General features: G+C 38.2%; 1 protein-coding gene across 3 annotated transcripts in view; it reads left to right on the top strand.

The window, feature by feature from the left end:
- LOC146483159 (integrin alpha-V-like) overlaps nucleotides 1-18146 on the top strand; it is a 99695-nt gene that overhangs the window by 47734 nt on the left and 33815 nt on the right. For 2 of the 3 annotated variants that reach the window (XM_085106354.1, XM_085106352.1), the window contains exons 25-32: nucleotides 1770-1863; nucleotides 1947-2060; nucleotides 2525-2578; nucleotides 4327-4413; nucleotides 5079-5201; nucleotides 5421-5513; nucleotides 6405-6530; nucleotides 7028-8409. The exons of the other annotated variant lie outside the window; for it this stretch is intronic. In XM_085106354.1, coding sequence (XP_084962480.1) covers nucleotides 1770-1863; nucleotides 1947-2060; nucleotides 2525-2578; nucleotides 4327-4413; nucleotides 5079-5201; nucleotides 5421-5513; nucleotides 6405-6530; nucleotides 7028-7138 — 802 coding nt within the window. In that variant the 3' untranslated portion in view covers nucleotides 7139-8409. Of the gene's footprint in view, nucleotides 1-1769; nucleotides 1864-1946; nucleotides 2061-2524; nucleotides 2579-4326; nucleotides 4414-5078; nucleotides 5202-5420; nucleotides 5514-6404; nucleotides 6531-7027; nucleotides 8410-18146 lie in introns of those variants that run through there. 3 annotated transcript variants of the gene reach the window in all.

Here is an 18146-nt window from a genome sequence, read left to right on the forward strand (position 1 = left end):
CAACGCAAACTTTCTTGAAATTTGATGATAATCAAGATCCCTTTTATAATTCTCCTTCACAGTAGTGACTTTCTTTGTTTCATCTTCATGAATTATTGATGACTTTGAGTGTGAATTTTATGGACCCAAAATACTATAACAGATAACTTAGGAACACCTTAAGAAATTTTTCAGGCTCAAATTGCCAAAGAAAAATAATAATAATAATAATAATAATAATAATAACAATAATAATAATAATAATAATGATAATAATAATAATTATAATAATAATAATAATAATAATAATAATAATAGTAATAATAGTAATAATAATAATAATAATAATAATAATAATAATAAGAAAGCTCGGCCTTAGCTCCAAATTAGAGGCACTTACAGAAAAAATAGTGTTAAGCACAGCAGGTAAAAACAGCTAAGCAGAGCCCCAGGCAATACTTTCTCCAGAAAATTATTCCGTGCTCTCCGCCTCGCTTCCTTGCGTGCTTTTCCCCATCACGCTTTTGTTTTATTTATTATATAACGCCTAGTAGAACAGCATTTGATATTAAGCATTCATGAAAAACGGTAACGAGTAACCAAATTTGAAAAGTGAGGGGTGTTTTGCCTTGCTGTCTGTTTAAGTTGAGTAATTGTAGGCACAATTGCGCATGCGGTCTCACGAATCATAGTCAGAGTTATATATTTTTTTCTTTGATGGCTTTATTTTCAAAACTTACTTTTACGAGCAAAACAGAACCTGACAAAATTAAACAATTTCTGATGCAACATGCCTTCTCGTGACCTTAATGTTTCGTTGTGTGATCCTGTAAAAACTTGAATTGAATCCCTCAACTGGCTTATTTGCAGCGCATGTCGCAAAATTAAGGGGCAGTGTAACCATTTTTAGCGTGCCTTTGAGTAACGTGGACATGGCAAATTTGTATCGATGGAAATATTAAAATAATGATTCAGTCTTGTTACCAATTACCCTACGAGTATACATTAATTAGTTCATGTTATATTTTACTGCGGATGGCTTGGATTGAAATGGATTACAACTTAAAAAAATTGGCCAGGTTTTTCAAGTTGTTTTTTGTAAGGCTTGGATAAATTTGTTGTTGGTTCTTCATTGGAGAAACAAGTTAATATTTCTTCCCAGCACTCTACGAACCATTTCATGTTAGAGAAAAGGCTCTGTGATAAATATTTGTGTAGCTTTGATCAAAACTGTACAGCAAAATCTCCGTGACAGTGCCCCTTTAAAAACTCTGCCGATGAAAATTGGTTGCTACTGATGATGTCATGTCAGGACCTTACGTAACCACGACGACAACGTCAAGGGAAAATGCCGCTTAGGAAAACAAATTCACTTTATCTGACCCACTCTGTGTCAGTTATTCTTTTCCGTTAGACTTTGCAATGTGGCAGACAATTAGTAAAAACAGTGCTGAAGTTCGGAAAAAGAGACAAGAATTCAACGTCGTGTGCCCTTGTTCTCCTTAAAACTTTGAATGTGGCCATTTCACATTGTTGTTTTGTAGAAGAAGTCAGAAAATGTATTAGAATTTTAACGCCCGTGCACAGCCATTCGGCCGGTTTTTCTTATTAAACCTTATGTCACTTTTGACGTTGTCCTTCTCGTCACTAACGTGTTTGCGTAAGGACACGATTAGCCATAAAGGAAGGCGTTCTGTAAATAGAGTCTAAAAATGCCAAATTGTCCTGAACTTAAGGTTAGATTTCAGTCTCAAGGCTTCGTGACTCAATTACATTTGTTATATTTTCAGGATTTCTAGACCAGATCAAGTCGTGTACAATGACAAGACTTCAGAGGTCACAGACGTCGTCAGTATTGGACCTTCTGTTAAAAACATCATAACGGTAATTATTAGAAACTAGATCATTGGATAATGTAATTACGGAGTTCTGATTCGTTCACTGATTCCTGTGTTAACATGTTTTAGGTGAAGAACAACGGTCCGAGTCCAGTTGAGTACACAGAAGTGACCGTCATGATTCCATTTAAAAATAAAGCAGTGGACGAGCAGAACTATTTGCTTTACTTGTCGAACGTGCAGGTAAGATGAGTCCTGAGATATTGAAACAAAACTCAGTAACCAAAATAACGTCTAACCAACGTAGCTGGTGGTATTTTTTGCAAGGTGGCAAGGTTTGTCGGTGAAGGTGCGTTAACGAGCGATGAAAGAAACGGGAGGAGAGTCGAGATGAAGTCGCTGCATGATTCGAAACCAGATTAATCCAGTTTTCAGTCAATAAACCAATCAGAACGCGAGAAACGAAATAGGCAACTAGTACCAAGCGCGGGAAAACATACAAACAAGTGTTAAGTGCGTGAACATTTTAGCCGGTGCTTTGCGCGGGAAAATGCATGCAACGGTTGCTTGGCGCGGGAACACATGCAACTAGCCCAAAGGGCAGGAAAACATGCAACCAGTAAATAGCTTGGCTGCAGATTGGTCGAATACCAAATCGCAATAATACCATCGATGATTATATTTGTTTATTTTTTATTTCATTTTAGGTTCTAGGAAATGCAGGGAGCTGTAATATAGGGACTAATCCTCTAAATCTCCAGGTGAGTGGCGTGTTTTAAGCCTTGTATCGATCTGATATACCTCTTAAAAGTGAACAATTTGAAGGAAAGTGCTTAAATAGTGACTTCTTTGAAATCAAATATCAGATAGATTGGGAAGTAAATGAGGTAATATGACTTTATCAAAGGCTCAGTTCTGTCAACACGTACGATATTAATAGATTGAACCTAATCAAAAGAGTTCTCGGCTACATATAGCCAGGGCGAAAATAGATCGTTATTTACCGGTTTATATTGGGAAAATGTTTTCAAGCTCTTAAATGATGTTTCGTTTAAGTAATTGTCGTTTGTTCAGTCTTTTTGGAGCTTTACTGGTTTTGGAGTTTTGTTGCATGGCCAAAGTAACTTAGTTGCATAAGTTTTAACAGAGTTTCCACAAAACCAAGCTCCATTGTGAATCATCTATCACAGCTTTAAGTATCATAAGTCAACAAATGTCGAACAGCTCATTGTGCAAACGAACCATGGCTATTAGTTTAACCCAATCTAGACGGGGTTTTTTTTTTTTTGTCTTCTAAGGCATTAATGCTATGACAATAAGGCTTTTTTGGAAGATAGATAGTACGTCCAAACATGTTCCCCTTGAGGTCTGCAAATGGAAATGATGACGTTGTTTGACGTGGCAACACGTCAAGATAGGCAAATGACGGCCATCTTGGATTTCTGGATTTCCCCAAAACTTCAGGAGAGCGCCGAAATTGAACGAAAAGGAAGCAAAACCAATACAATGCGAAAAATAATTTGTCTTCATTTTACAAGAAATTTCCATTTTCTGAAAAACTGAGCTGCCTCTCAAAAATTGATTGCCATGGTAAAACATCAAATTCAAGGAACACTAACCGACTACGTTCAATTTTGCCCGATAAATTTCTGAAAAAGTCCTGAAGTTTCATGGCATTTTTAACGTTACAGAATGACACAAATCCAGGGTCTTTTCTACTCAACACATTGTTCAGAGAGTGAGAATAGAGAGCTTCAATCAGTTTGGCACTCAGCCCGTCTCAACATCTTATACCTTACTGCCGGTTATTAGACGATGAAAGCAAAAACCGCTGTCAAAACAATTTCAGTTTGACCATCCCCAATAGTTTTTAAAGTGTTTTGTACTGTAAACTAACAGCGTCAACAAGCATAAAGCAGAGATAAGACTTACAGCTGTCACTTAGAATGACCCACTGATCAACAGATGGGTCACAAACAAGTCTATTGATGTTCTTAAAGGAAATCTCCACTTTGACAGCAAATATGATGTCAAATTGCTGGAAATGATGCCTAAATTCCTAAATTTCAGTCGAAAAGTAGAAATAACATTTAAGAGTGCTAGAAATTAGATATGGTTTTCACTTATTTTCACTTTAAAATTTCCCGCTCGCCGCCATGTTGGATTACATGACGTCATAAGAGTTCCTCTATTGTTTCACCCAAAAGAACGTCTGGTTACTGACAATAGCGGCAACCGTATGACGTCATTAAAATCCAACATGGCGGCGCTCAGGAAATTAACGGCAATAATGGGCGATAATCAAGTCCTGTTTTGCCCTACACAGATATATTATTGGCTTGTTTTCCAACGAAATTTGAAATTAGATTGTATTTTCAACAATTTAACGTTAATTTACTTAAAGAGCGGAGGTTCCCTTTAAGCTTCTGCCCGAAATGTTCAGCAGTGTTGAATGTCAACCACTTTGCTCGTTAATATGAGTGACCTTTTTAAACCTTTTTTTTATTAGTTCAGTAATGATTCCACTGATCCAATAGACGAAGTATCTTCTTTGGGAAAACCAAAACGTGACCTGAAGCCTAAGAATGAAGAACTGGTATGTAACATAAATCAGCTCTATTTGTTCTTAGAGCGGTTTTCAATTGAGTGTCGAGAGTAATTTCGCGATTGCTTTGGTTTAGCAGTTACTACGCTCTGTGATTGGTTAACAAAACTTGCGCCACTTTCTCAACCAATGAGAATCCAAACCAAAACCAATCATGTTTTGGCCGCACGCGTTTTCCCACGCTTGGCACCAGTTACATGTACTGCTTCGAATTCTGATTTGCTCGTTGTGTTGTTTACATCTGATGAGATTGGTCAAAGTAATTACTTAGGTTTTCGTTTTACGACACTCAGTTGGAAACCGCCATACCTACGATTTCTTTGTCAGCGGGTGAACGGAACGCAAAAAAAGCCACATAGCTCTGGGGTCAAAAACGGCTCAAACGTAGAAAAACAATAAGTGCGCTACAGTTGGTAGCTAGAGTAACTAATTTGTCAACCGCAATACTACAATATTCCGCCGGCGTTTAATGTCCAGGATGAAATATTTATTGACAAAGATTTTTCTGAACATCCTCCTTCCCATAGACCTTGGGAACGAAGTTTCTTTGATTCTTGATCTTTCTTTGCATAAACTTTCATGATAAAAGTTGGGCGATTGTTTTTTATTTTCACTTTCGAAGTTTAAGATTCACTTGTCTTGGTTTTGTTATTTAGCCTTGTGAGTCTGACAGCTCTCTGACGTGCCTCAAGGTCCCCTGTTACCTGGGGCGAATGAAGCGAGGGAACCAAGTACAGATACAGTTGACATCCCGTCTCTGGCGGAACACACTTATCAAGGTACTTCATCGTTGACGCCACTTCTTTCCGATGGCCCTCTCAGATATTCAATATAGCGACTGACTTACCCCAATACTTTTTACTTTCACTTAGGTTTCTCTCTACCACCAGTTTTACAAAGGATCCTCTGAAGGGGCCGTATAAACGGCGTCGTTCATTATATATGTTTTTTGTGTTTATTTGTTTTGGTGTTGATGCAATTAAATTGTTTGTTTGCAGGCGAATGCTGGTTCAGTCACCCTTACTACCACCGCGGAAATTGTCCCATCCTCTTCTGTTCCTGAACTGAATAAAGAAAACAATAAGGCCGAGGTTTGTCTCTTTCGTTGTTTGCGTAGTGTTTTCCTTTAATCTTCAAGTATATCCAATTCTAACACCGGACAAAATCTAGTTGTCCGTTCCGAAGTTCTTAAAAGGACTGGACCCTAATTTACACATTGTTCAAATTGCGTCATATGAAAAGATGAACCCCATCGCCAGAAAGAGGATCACACAAAAATTATAAGTTTACTAAGTTTAGTTATATTTCATTGCGTTGAAACCAACCAGGCTGTGACCTGTCAAAGGTCGCCCATTTCCATACAAATGTCTCTTTTTTCTGAAAGGGCGTCTTCCAAATCCATACAAAGTCTCTAATTTTTCCAATTTTTATAGCCTTCTGCCTACAATCTAATAGCAGAACATCAAACTTGGGAAATTGAGTAATTTCAATGTGATCTTTCTGGTGAAGGACTCCGATTTTCTGTTTAAATGAAAATGTAGAAACTTGTCACCACCTCCATTTAAACTCCAGAACGGGCAATTATTTACTTCATTAATGGTCCAACAAGAAAGAACTGCTTCATCGACAAATGAATTAGTTAAAAGATTGTCATCAATAATCCTCTTAACCTTAAGTTGGACATAAAAACCGCGAAGGATCATTTTGTGCTACGAAACAACGCATACAACCGGAAAGTAGTTCCATCTTCAAAGTTTTCATTTCAGTGTGTGACCCAATATTCCAAACTCGCTGAAAATTAACATCATTTTCCTTAGCATAACAAACAGCACCACCATACTGATCAAATTTGATTTGAACGTAAAAACCACATCGCAAGAACCGAGGCTGATGAATGCAAAATAAGGTATAAAAATATGTTAGTTTCAGTGAACGAACCAACTGTATTCTTAACTAACAACCGTATTGTTAATCGTAAACAGATTCCGCTAATAGCCAATCCCAAGACCCCTGCAACCTCCAAAAAATCAACAGCCGTTTGGATCTATATCGTGTCTGTGCTCGGAGGCCTAGCTCTTTTGGCCCTTGCAGGAATTGCTCTCTACAAGGTAAGCCAGTTATACCTGCGATAGAGGTTCAAGAGGGGCGTAAATTTAAGGCATTTGGGGATGGTAATTCTGAAAATTGTCTGTACCAGTTTGCGGTTGTTAGTGTCTGAGAATTTCGTCTCTAAGCGCGTTTTCCACTTTTTTTCAGATCAGTGGTTTTGTGAACGGAATAGATCAATTCATTTTTGAGGCCACTCCCTCCATTTTCTTCATTTTGGAACATTCGTTAGTAGAAGCAGTCCTCAAAAGGGCGAATTACACAAACAAATCGATCGGTTCTGGCTGTATGGTTTTGACAAATGACAAACTAATCAAAAATTAAAAATGCAGAAAAAAAATTTCACGTCAACTTGCTACCAATTCGTTTCCTGCTGCAGAAACTGGGTTAGAGGCCAGCAGTTTTCAGGCTTGTACATATGTTTTTGCCATAAGAACAGGCTACAAGTAAAAATTAGCACTAAGGAATTAAATGAACGTTTTTATATTTCGTTCAACAGTTTGGTTTCTTTAAGCGGAAGCGTGTAAAGAAGGAATACTCAGAGGAAGAGGTAACGCCGATGAGGACATTGGAACCCGGTAATGCGAGCCAAGGACCAGTTAATGTTTAGTAGAACTTAACGACTGCGACACAGTCTTTAAGTAAACCGTTAAGTAGTCCGTTACACGTCTTATATTTGGGGCCATTTTTTAGTAGTCCATGGCTTAATCAACCTCATGTGAAAATGAAATTTGGGTTTTTTTTAGACGAACAAGAGTCATGTCGTTTAGAAATTTTCTTTCAGTTCTTGTTAGGACTCACGTAGTGTCTCGCTATGAAAGGAATACAAAGGTCCCCGTCGATTTCAGTTGTACGTCAAAGCATGTAAACGAGAAAAAAGTCAAACCTCACGAGGCTTGACCAAAGGACCTTTAAAAAGGGGAGATACTTTGTATATACTTTTATACTGTTTCCTAACTGTTTAGTTACGGAAACATTGTTTTCTTCCAGAACCAAAGAAACAAAAAAGCAAATGTTTGCGATGAGCTAACAAATAATAATTATTTGAGAAGTCCCAGGGGCATCCCGTGATTCGTTTCGGTGAAACGTCAACTCACCCAAAGTTGCCTTTTAAGGGCCATAAATACTGTGGCGACGCCATTATGCTTTAATGTTCTAGTTGGGTGAGCCGACCTGTTACATACAAAACTACTGAAATATACGTCTGGGGATGACGTGAAACGTTACACCGGTTGATTGGGGTGGGGAGGGGGGGAACGTCTGATGACAAACGCCGGTCAGTTAGCTACTTTGTTGCCAGGTGCCAACGCGTTTCCTGGAAAGAGCTGGAAAACAGGGGCGCAGGGCTTGAGGGGAATTCCTGCACCATTCCCACGACACCATGCGCACCACGTGTGACTGAGTAGCAACACACGATGACGAGGCAAGGCGTGAGGTTCGTTATTGTTATATGGCAATCATTTAAGAACAACTAACTTTTAGATATTTTGTTAATATCAATTTAAAAAGATGTATTGATAATCTATTTTATCGCTTTGAAACGCGCGCAGAATTATAAAGTACTGTAGACTCAAATTATAGGAGTTTTGTAATTTAATTTATAAGTTTTAAAGTATTTGAGTTAGTCTTCTTTTTGCTAACGTATCAAGTTGAAAATGTTTGCAAACACTTCAAAGAAAATTAGTTTGAGAAGTTATTTACCTGCTCAAGAAAGAATGTATATGGTAGAAGTAAAGAAATAAATATAATTTATTTAATTTAATTAGTAGTTTTTATCTTTTTTTTATATTGTTAGACACTTTTATCATGAGCCTGTGGCTCGGGGGACTAGGAGACCACCCCCTGTGTATTTGACATTAAATAAATCACTTACTTACTTGCTTATTGTGTCATTTATTTTACCCTTCGTTGTTGCGTTATTTCATTTTGCTTGTTAGACCATGCACTCCCAGAAGACGAACAACGGAAGTAGAACGCGCACGATTTTTCCTTCATTCTCTTCTGTCTGTCTGACTGTCTGTCTGCCTGCCCGTCTGTCTGTCTGTCAGTCAGTCTGTCTGTCTGTCTGTCTTCCTTCTCTCTTTCTTTCCTGTTTGTACCAACAAATCGTCTTAGTGATAAATAGGTACCGGCGACTTACTGTTTAACGCAGCCAAAGGTCGCTGATTTGGTTGACTGGTATCTGCAAAGACTCCTTCCCAATCCCTCTTAATTAGTATCTTAATTAGTTATAGGTTCAACCAACCGCGCGTGGAAGTTTGGGAAGTGTGAAGAGAACAAGGTAAGGTTATTGTACAAAAAGGGTTTGGACTTCCCACGACCCATTGCGACTTTGAACACTTTGGATTCCTCATAAGCCAGTACAATCAAATAAAGCTACCTGTGATGAGTGTGGTAATTTATCGCTATCTAATCTGCCTTGCATGTACAAACTAAAAATAATAATAATAATAATAATAATAATAATGAAGAAAATATATCTCACGTCATGATCCACAGACGTTTGAATTCATGGGCCTAGCGAACCCTTCGTGAAAAAAAAACTACAACGAAACCTTGGAGGAAAAGGGAAGTTGTACTGCTTATACCATAGGGTATATAGGTGTGACCGGTTGAAAATCGTGTGCTTTTTAGCTGTGTTGGTTCACTGTTGCTCTGAAAAAGAGTCGGGGCTCTAATTCTTTTGGTCTGACTTCCATTCGTTTCCTGCTGCAGAACCTATCGTTTGTCAATAGACTCGTATTTCAGTTTGTCTCTGAGAACTTGTACAAATAATAGATGAGGTAGACGGGATTCGGATTTTTATACGTTTTAATATATTTTGATCTATTTTTAATGTTATTATTTGCAACTTAAGATATGTATTTTTATATTTTGATGATCATTAACAAAACGGCTTTTATCTCACCAAAACACAAACTATGAAGCCATACTTAAAGTATTTCCACATCAAGTTTACGTTATCGGATAGTGGGCTTGGACTCATCATCATCATCATCATCATCATATCTTTATTTACCCTTGGATTTTAGAGTAGCTTATGCAGCTAATATCTCCGAGCATTTAGCCACCCAACCGTGAGAATATACACACAAAGACCAGATCACAACACCGGGAACTACGTCCACTACTCTTTGCGAACAGTAAGTGGGTTCTTAAACGTCCCATGGAGTTATTGCAAGTGTTTTACTTAGAATCATAGTTAATTAAAGGCAATAGTTATGAAACCTGACAAATGTCTTTGTTATATGTTTTTGTTAGCCTTTTTGGCCTTGAACCTGCACGAACAACAATAGAATTTGGAATGTGTTGGAGCAACTGACCAATCGAAACGTTTTTGTTAAGATATTCAACTGTAGTGTGAACGTTAAAACAAAGGATTGTGCAGGGTCGCGGCCCTTCCAACATAAATAGAAGCACCATTGTTTTCATGGAAAGGTTTCCTAACCAGTCCCTCAATTAACTATGCTGGAATTCAGTAGAATTATTTGCTTCTTTCAAGATGGTCGATAACTTTGACCGTCGTCGACCTTTAGCTTAAAAGCACGCTGTTCATAAACTTGCGCATTTTATATAACTTGACGTTTCGTATGTTAGTCAACGTACATTTTCAAAAGTGACCGTTAAAATACGCAAGTTTACTATGTTTATCACTGCTGTTTGTATTTTATTTTTGAACAAACATACATACCAACGTAAACTCAACCTCCGACTAGGACCTACGTTGATAAGATCAATGTAGGCCAAAATAATGGTATATTTAACAATTATTCCACGAGCGCGTGTTGGATATGAGATGATAGATAGCCAACGAGACGCGTAGCGCCGAATTGGCTATAATCATCTCATATCTAACAAGCGCAAGTGGAATAATTGTTTTCTTAAAAACAATCAAGAAATATATTTCTAGATCTTCCTGATTTCGCTGTGTAAAAATAACCAGCAGACAATTTAATGGGTGCCATTTCCCGGCCATGGTATAATGGCCCATATACCATGGCCGCTAAGCCAATCAAATCCCTCGAATTGCATTATACAATGATTCAGTTTTTAATAAAAAAGGATAACGGTCTGGACCTCGGGGCGGAGCCTTTACTAAAGTACCCTCCCCCCTCCGCGGGGGAAATTTTCACGAAAACCGGACGGGAGGCTTGGGTCGAGGCTTGGTAACCACCAGCTGTCATGCGCAATAGCCCAGGCCGGGAAGACCGCGGGAAACCCAAAATGGTGGACATGACGAGCACAACAACCCAACAAAGTTGAACGAAATTGACACATTTGTAATGGGTTCTCTTTGTGTAAGAGATAGTTACGGATAGAATGAGTCAGTGGAAGAGGATTCTGAGGGCATTATCCCGAATTGCCTATCTCAAAGCGAACGAGTTTGAAGGGGACAATTTCGAATGGTTATTCGACTGATAATCGCTTGTTCCTTCTTGGAGTGGTTTTGCGAAAATTTCCATGAAACGGATGTTCTTTCACCGGTGGAGTTGAAGAGGTTGGTTCATTTGTTCATTTCTGGTCTTACCTTCATGCCAATGAAAGTAGCTAATGTTTGTAAACACGCTCTAATTTTAAGCCCTCACTGAAATATTTCGGACCACAGCCAAACATTATTTTCCTATATTCTCCTTTTGTTTTCGTTTAATTAGAGACTAGAATTATTTCTGTAGGAAAAATATTCCCAGAGTTATAGATTGTTTTGAACATTTTGTGTTGGACTTGTGTAATTCATTCGCCATTCGCAGCGCATGCATATTTGTAAACACGCTCCTAAATTTTAAGCGCTCACTGAAATATTTCGGACCACAACCAAACATTATTTCTCCTATATTCTCTTTTTGTTAACGTTTACTTAGAGACGAGAATTATTTCTGTAGGAGAAATATTCCTAGAGTTATGAACTGTTTTGAACATTTTGTGTTGGACTTATATAATTTATTCGCCATTCGCAGTGCATATTTGTAAACACGCTCTTAAAAATTTTAAGCGCTCACTGAAATATTTCACGTAAACAGTTTGCTTTATATGCACTTAACATATATATAACTCCAGAAAGGATGACGAATTTGTAACGTTATTACATGTTATTTCGTTCATACAATAAGCAGACTAACATGTATATAGATGCTTTTAGCCTGGACTAAATGTATATATTATTTTCATTTTCTTTTTCTGTTAATCACAGGCTAATTTTATCAAGAAATGCGGACCTGACAAAATCTGCGAGCCTGATCTGTCTGTGAAGGGACAAGTGAGATTTGGTGATAAGTAAGTGGTCAATAAACTGTGGTAACGTACTAAAATATCCACTCAATATTAACTAAAGACAAAGTTGCTAATAATTTTAAAAGCCAGGTATTTTTAAAAATGATAGTTAATGAAAGTACCTGACCTATTTTATACACTAAAAGATGCCACTACTTTGGAAAATTTTCATGACCAAAAAAAAAATTCTCATGTAGACCGAAAAAGCTGACCAGTCTGGTATCTGGTAAAGTTATTATCTCGTACCCAGTTCTAGTATTTTAAAACTGGTCGTGAGAGATCTCGGTACTAGATTAGATAAACAAATTAAAGATTAGAGACCTTTCTGTTATATCACTGGAAGGTGTATTCATATAAACAAATAAGAACTAGAAATAACTATTGTTATTTTACCGTTTAAAAGTGATCCTGCACATCACAACGAGCTTCGTGTTGGACATGATAATGAAATGACTGTCCTGGTGATGGTGGAAAACAAAGCGCAGGACTCAGCCTACGATGGAAAGGTCATTGTGACTTATCCTTCCATTATCGACTATTCAGGCAGCAATCAGGTAGGTCAGAGTTTTAAAAGCTCTATTTGCCGTGCACAAGAAGAGAGAGAATAGGAATATTTTGAAAAGCACTTCAACATGGAACTGATGAATTTTCTGAACAAGTTTCTAACCTAGTTTAACCACAGGGAGTCCACAAAAGTTTTGGAAAAGAAATAAATTAATAAATTATCGACTTACTTTTTTCGAAGGGTTGTTCGTTTCTTGTGGTTTTCTATATCCAATTCATTTGCGTTCAATTTACGCGACAGCACTAATGTCGTGTACTAAGTTGTGCGCGAGCGGATCTGAGCTCTGCTCACTATACGTTATATATAAATTGACAAGGGAGGCAACTTTTTCGCGAAACAATGTGAACACACTCGACAAAATAGCTTTGAACGTTCGACTACCTCGCCTATTCGTATCAAACGAAAGCTGGATAATTTGGGAACACACTAACCTGTCAGAATCTCAAGAAGAAACAATTTTGAGCCAGCATTTTAGCTCCCTTTTCGTAGTTTTGCTCGGTGAATTTTTCCCAACAGTTGCGGCCAGTTACCTTGGTGCAGACGTCACAGACTTACGCGCCGTTACGAGCGAAATGTCGCCTCTCCCTACCTCCCAAAGATATTTTTGCGCGACAGCTATGGACAGTTACCGCTCCCTTTTTAGTCACAAATTGCGCTAGACCGGAAATAAATTTTCAGCCGACTTATCGCGCAAACCTAACTTTTGTAAATAAAACCAAAGTAGAATTTTAGTTTGCACAATTTGTGTGTGTGTTTTTTTTACAGCCCCAAGGAAGACGCAAATTCTTCTGATAACACGGAACTGCTCAATATCGTCGTCAGATTCGAGGCGGATCTAAGCATCAGCGGGTGAGTTAAACCCTTTTTGCCCAAAATCAAAACTCCATCAGAAGAAAAAACTATTTTTGTTAAATACTGAATAACAGCAAGGCGCGCGTTCCTATTGGGTGAAACGAGTCATCATTTTTCTTCGTGTGTTGCACGCTGGTGTCAGCTTGCCTTCGATGCACTTTAAGCCCCGGGTTTAAGCTCAGTGCCCCTCTTGCTGATCTGATCCTCAAACTCTTAGGCTCTTTCGATCGCTCTCACCGACTCTCGCGGGCTCTCACTGAAAACGAACCTGCTCTAAACCTGCTCTAGTTGTCCGCAATGAGGCGTTTCGATATTTGATCTCACTAAATAGTTTAAACTTGAGACAACTTGCCTTTCATTGATAGATCTGATAGTTATTGCTTTGAACCACGGCTTACAGGCAGCTGTATTATGTTATTATGTTATGTTATTATGGAAATTAGCTCTGACTAGTTAACTTAGAAGCGATATTCGGATTTGCAGTGAAAAATCGATAAAATAGATTTAAGTAGCTTTCTTTAATACTCTTCTCTCCCAGTTTCAGTTAAAAAAAAATTGAATATCATCCTCATCTTCTCTTTCAACCACACTCATTTCCTCCTTACATAATTACCAGCGCTACTACTCTCTTTGTTTTGCGTTTACCTTTTATATAAAAGAAATAACAGGTATAGATATTATTTCAAAGCGAACCGCACGGTTCTTCCACCCAAGTTAGAAGCGTATATGATTGTTATACTCATCAAATCCGGCCTGGAACGTTTGTTTTTTTACTTTTTTTATTTTTCTTGAAAACCTGATTGGAATTTTAACAAGTTTTCAATACACCTTTTCATTTACCATTCCTCGTGTCTAGGCCGTCCGTTTGTTAGTCTTTGTGCGAGCTTCTTGTCCACATTCACTGTTTTGCCATCCATGGACAAAACGGAATTTACCTCTTGAAATAAATTATATTTCTTCTTCCTTTCTCACGAAAATAACTTTTCTTCACACCTGTTCAGGCTACCAATCAGGTTTAAATCAACATGAACTGACAAAAGCTAATGCTAAAAGCAAATACAGGTCTATGCATGAACTTAATGGAGCGGCTGCAACAAAAGGATCTTAATGGCGTGTCTTAGCTCTGGCATTTGTCAGCACAAGTTATTTGATGGTAAAGGTTATATACCTTATTATTAGATCGGCAAATGATCAGGGTTGACGGGAAAAACCATTCCCTTCTGCATGGAAAATGAGTTAAACAACACCAAAACCACCAATTCCTCGATGCAATGAGCGGATTAAGCGTGTGAAAAGCTAAACGCTTAAATTTTGCATACTAATAATGGATGAGCGTGTTTTTCAAGTATTAAGTAAAGTGAGGACCACTAAAAGGTGCGCTTGAATAAATAATTACGTAAAGAGTAACTAAAGGCCGAGTTATCGATTATATTTTCAGGATTGAGTCTGTAGGGATAAGCTGATTGCAAAGCTTGAGCTTTGTGAAATGTTGAAAGAGAACCAAAATAGTGCACAGAGCACGTACAGGCGGAAATATATTTAAATTCTCGCCAGAAATCGTGAAGGCAAAGTATTGTTGACTCTCAAACAACTTCCTTGATAATCAAAAAGGTAAAATAGCTTTTGGTGTTTAACACCCTTCATGCTGTATGTTGCATTAGAGACTGACAGACAGTTTGACGCAAACCGAGGAGGCGTATTGGCTGATCAGTGTTTTATGTTAATTAAAATTACCTGAATTTCAAATTTTTTAATCATTGCGCGTGAGGAATCGTAAACCAGAAGGCTATTTGTCATTAAGCATAAATACTGCAACACTTGATCCTGAGAAACCAGACGAGTTTGAAACAAGCAACAGAAAGTCATTAGACATGAACACAACCGTGAATGGATCGAGCTGTTCTAGTCTGTCCTATTCTACAGCAGCTAACATTGGAGCAACCTTCGTTTTCTGCCTGATCTTTGTCATCTCGCTGCTTGGAAATTCCTTTATAGCGATAATCGTTTACAAAACGCAAAGTTTGAGAAAACCAATCAATTTCTTTATCGTCAACATGGCCATGTCCGACCTGCTGCTTCCAATATTCCTGTTCCCTAGGGAGCTTGCCTATCTGTACACGGACTCCTGGCTTAATATCAGCGGTCCCCTTGGCCAGGCATTGTGCAAACTGGCTCCCTTCGTAGCATATGTCTCCAATTGTGTTTCTGTCCAGAGCCTGGTTCTAATAGCTGTGGATCGATTTGGAGCTGTGGTATTTCCCCTCCGTTCCCCAGTTATCAGTTCAAAGCTGTGTCCATCCTTTATTCTCGGCACCTGGATCGTTGCGATATCAGTAACCTCACCATATTTGTCCGCCTGGAAACTTACTGAATATCAAGGACAACTGGTTTGTAGCTTTCGGTGGAATGAAAAATATTATGTTCTTGTAGTGTTCTTTGTATTTCTTTATATCCCTATCGCCTTGTTGACCACACTTTACTCTATCATCGTTATCAAGCTCAAGTCACAAAAGATTCCAGGCGAGCCATCGGCCATCGCTGAGCAACATCGAGCGAAAAGGAACAAAAACGTGTTAAAGATGGCCATTGCTATCGTGTTAGGGTTTGTACTGTGCTGGATACCCTACAGTATTAGCATCTTAGTGTCGTTCTTTGCGCGGGTCACTTTGCCTTGTGGCTTCTATATCTTTCTTAATATTACCCAGTTTTTGGCTGTCTCAAATTGTGCCATCAACCCTTGCATCTGTTTCATTTTCAGTACAAACTATCGTTCTGCTCTAAAGAGGCTCCTCAACTGTTTGCGCGGTGCAACTGTTTCAGTTAGGGGTGCAGCGCAGAGAGAGTAATTTTCTAACGCTCCCATGGTAACCCAGTAGCCGACAGTTCGCAGAACGCTCTCTCGTCAAAATCATCAACAAAACCGTAGATCGATTCGTTCGTTTCTTTCAATTCATTTCTTCTGTATTTCACATAAATTAAACAAAATTTAGAGATAACAGGTAACTAATTCATGCAAAGTAAAGGAACATTGTCAATTCTGTGATTTCTGGCTTTTTAAAGGTATAATCGCTTTTGTTCAAACTCCTCAGTTGTAGAGAACTGAAAAGATGCCGACAAGTCGAAAAGAATTTTAAATTTGCCAGCTATGCTGTGTTTTAGCTTTTGTACATTTAGAAAACGTTTCTGAAGAGCTAACAGTCGTTCTTTGAAAACTCTGCTTGTAAATAAACATACAAGAAAGATGTCGAAAGGATTTTAAACCTTTCTTTTCCGGGAGACCTCCCTTTAATCGTTTTATCATTAAGAAAACGGTACTTAGCTTAGAAGATATGTTCTGATCTCTGTGAAAAAAAAGTCATTTTCCTACACATCGACTACAAGTTTGTTGAAAATTTCAACTCGATTGTCGGGTAATAACAAGTCCAGCAGAAGAAAAGAGACAGAAACCGCTCATAAAATAATAAACTTCAAGAGAGAAAATGAGGGAGAGATAAAAATGACTGGGCTTATGTGCCAAACAATTCTAAACGATTTATTTTTGCAAGACGAAGCCGCGAATAATTTGTCATTGTTACATTAAACTGCAAGGCTTTTGACAGTTTTGCTGTAATTGGTTGCAGTTACGCGGGTCAGAATGTCATTTGTGGTTTCGAGTTACCGCTTTCAAGTGGAAAGTGGGTTAAAAGCTACGTTATGTGTACATTGACTTTTAATAAAAGTGGCCTTCATGAAATATTTAACAAATCATTATTTTAATTGTTTTACAGTCACGAATTTGAGTTTGGACTATAGGCCTATTTCACCGTTTGCTCACCTGTCAATTAAACAAAAAGGTTTTTTGTTTATTCCTATTTCCTCTAACGGTTAACCGATTTGCCCGTTTTAATTTACTCTATCAACACAAAAATAGTCACTGACTTTCGATAACCAGGCAACTATCTACCAAGATATGCTTACATTATGTAACATTTGTGCTATCAAAGGCAAAAAAGTTACGGTTCCTCAATTCAATGAGCGGATTAAGCGTGCGAAAAGCTTAACCTTTAAATTTACATAGTGCTTATGGGTGATCGCGTTTTTCAAGTTTTAAGTAAAGTTGAACACCAGCGGTGCGCTTGAATGAATAATTACGTAAAGAGCAACTAAAGGCCGAGTTATAGATTATATTTTCCGCAGGATCACGACTGTAGGGATAAGCTGGAGCTGCTGTGTTTTAGCTTTTGTACATTTAGAAAACTTTACTGAACAGCTAACAGTCGTTCTTTGAAAACTCCGCTTGTAAATAAACATACAAGAAAGATGTCGAAAGGATTTTAAACCTTTCTTTTCTGGAATACCCCCGTTTAATCGTTTTATCATTGAGAAAACGCTACTAAGCTTACAAGATATGTTCTGATCTCTGTGAAAAAAAAGTCAATAAAATATTCTAACGCAGAATTTTTTAGATAAAACTAGTGAGCAGCACGTCTGCGAACTCTTACAGTTGTAAAACGATTTATTTCCTCCTACGCGTTTTGTGTGACTAACGCACACTTCGTCAGGGAGTTTTACAATACAACACAAGTGACCTGTATATATATCTACATAAAAGACTAAAATAAATTTTACATTACGTAAAACCGCACCTACGCTAGCGGATTTACATGTAGGAAACAGGCGAAGAGGTGTGCAAGGCGTTACATATTTTGTGCTTGACATAATTTTGGGGCCCACAGTTTTAGCTAAGCGCTGGACTCAAGCGATGACGATCGGACGATGAAGAGCCAGCACCAATACCCTCCGGTAGCCACTCCAAACTTGATTCTACAATCAAGTCTATTCTGAGAAAGAGAGTCGGTGAATGCCAAGACAGCAAAAAGTCTCGCTCGGTTCTCTTGGCAAGAATCAAAATACTGAGGCACCATACAGCAGAAGGCACGATCCCCAAGGGCCT

This window comes from Pavona decussata, unplaced genomic scaffold (genome assembly GCF_977016875.1).
Source record: "Pavona decussata unplaced genomic scaffold, jaPavDecu1.1 SCAFFOLD_40, whole genome shotgun sequence".
Taxonomy (NCBI): domain Eukaryota; kingdom Metazoa; phylum Cnidaria; class Anthozoa; order Scleractinia; family Agariciidae; genus Pavona; species Pavona decussata.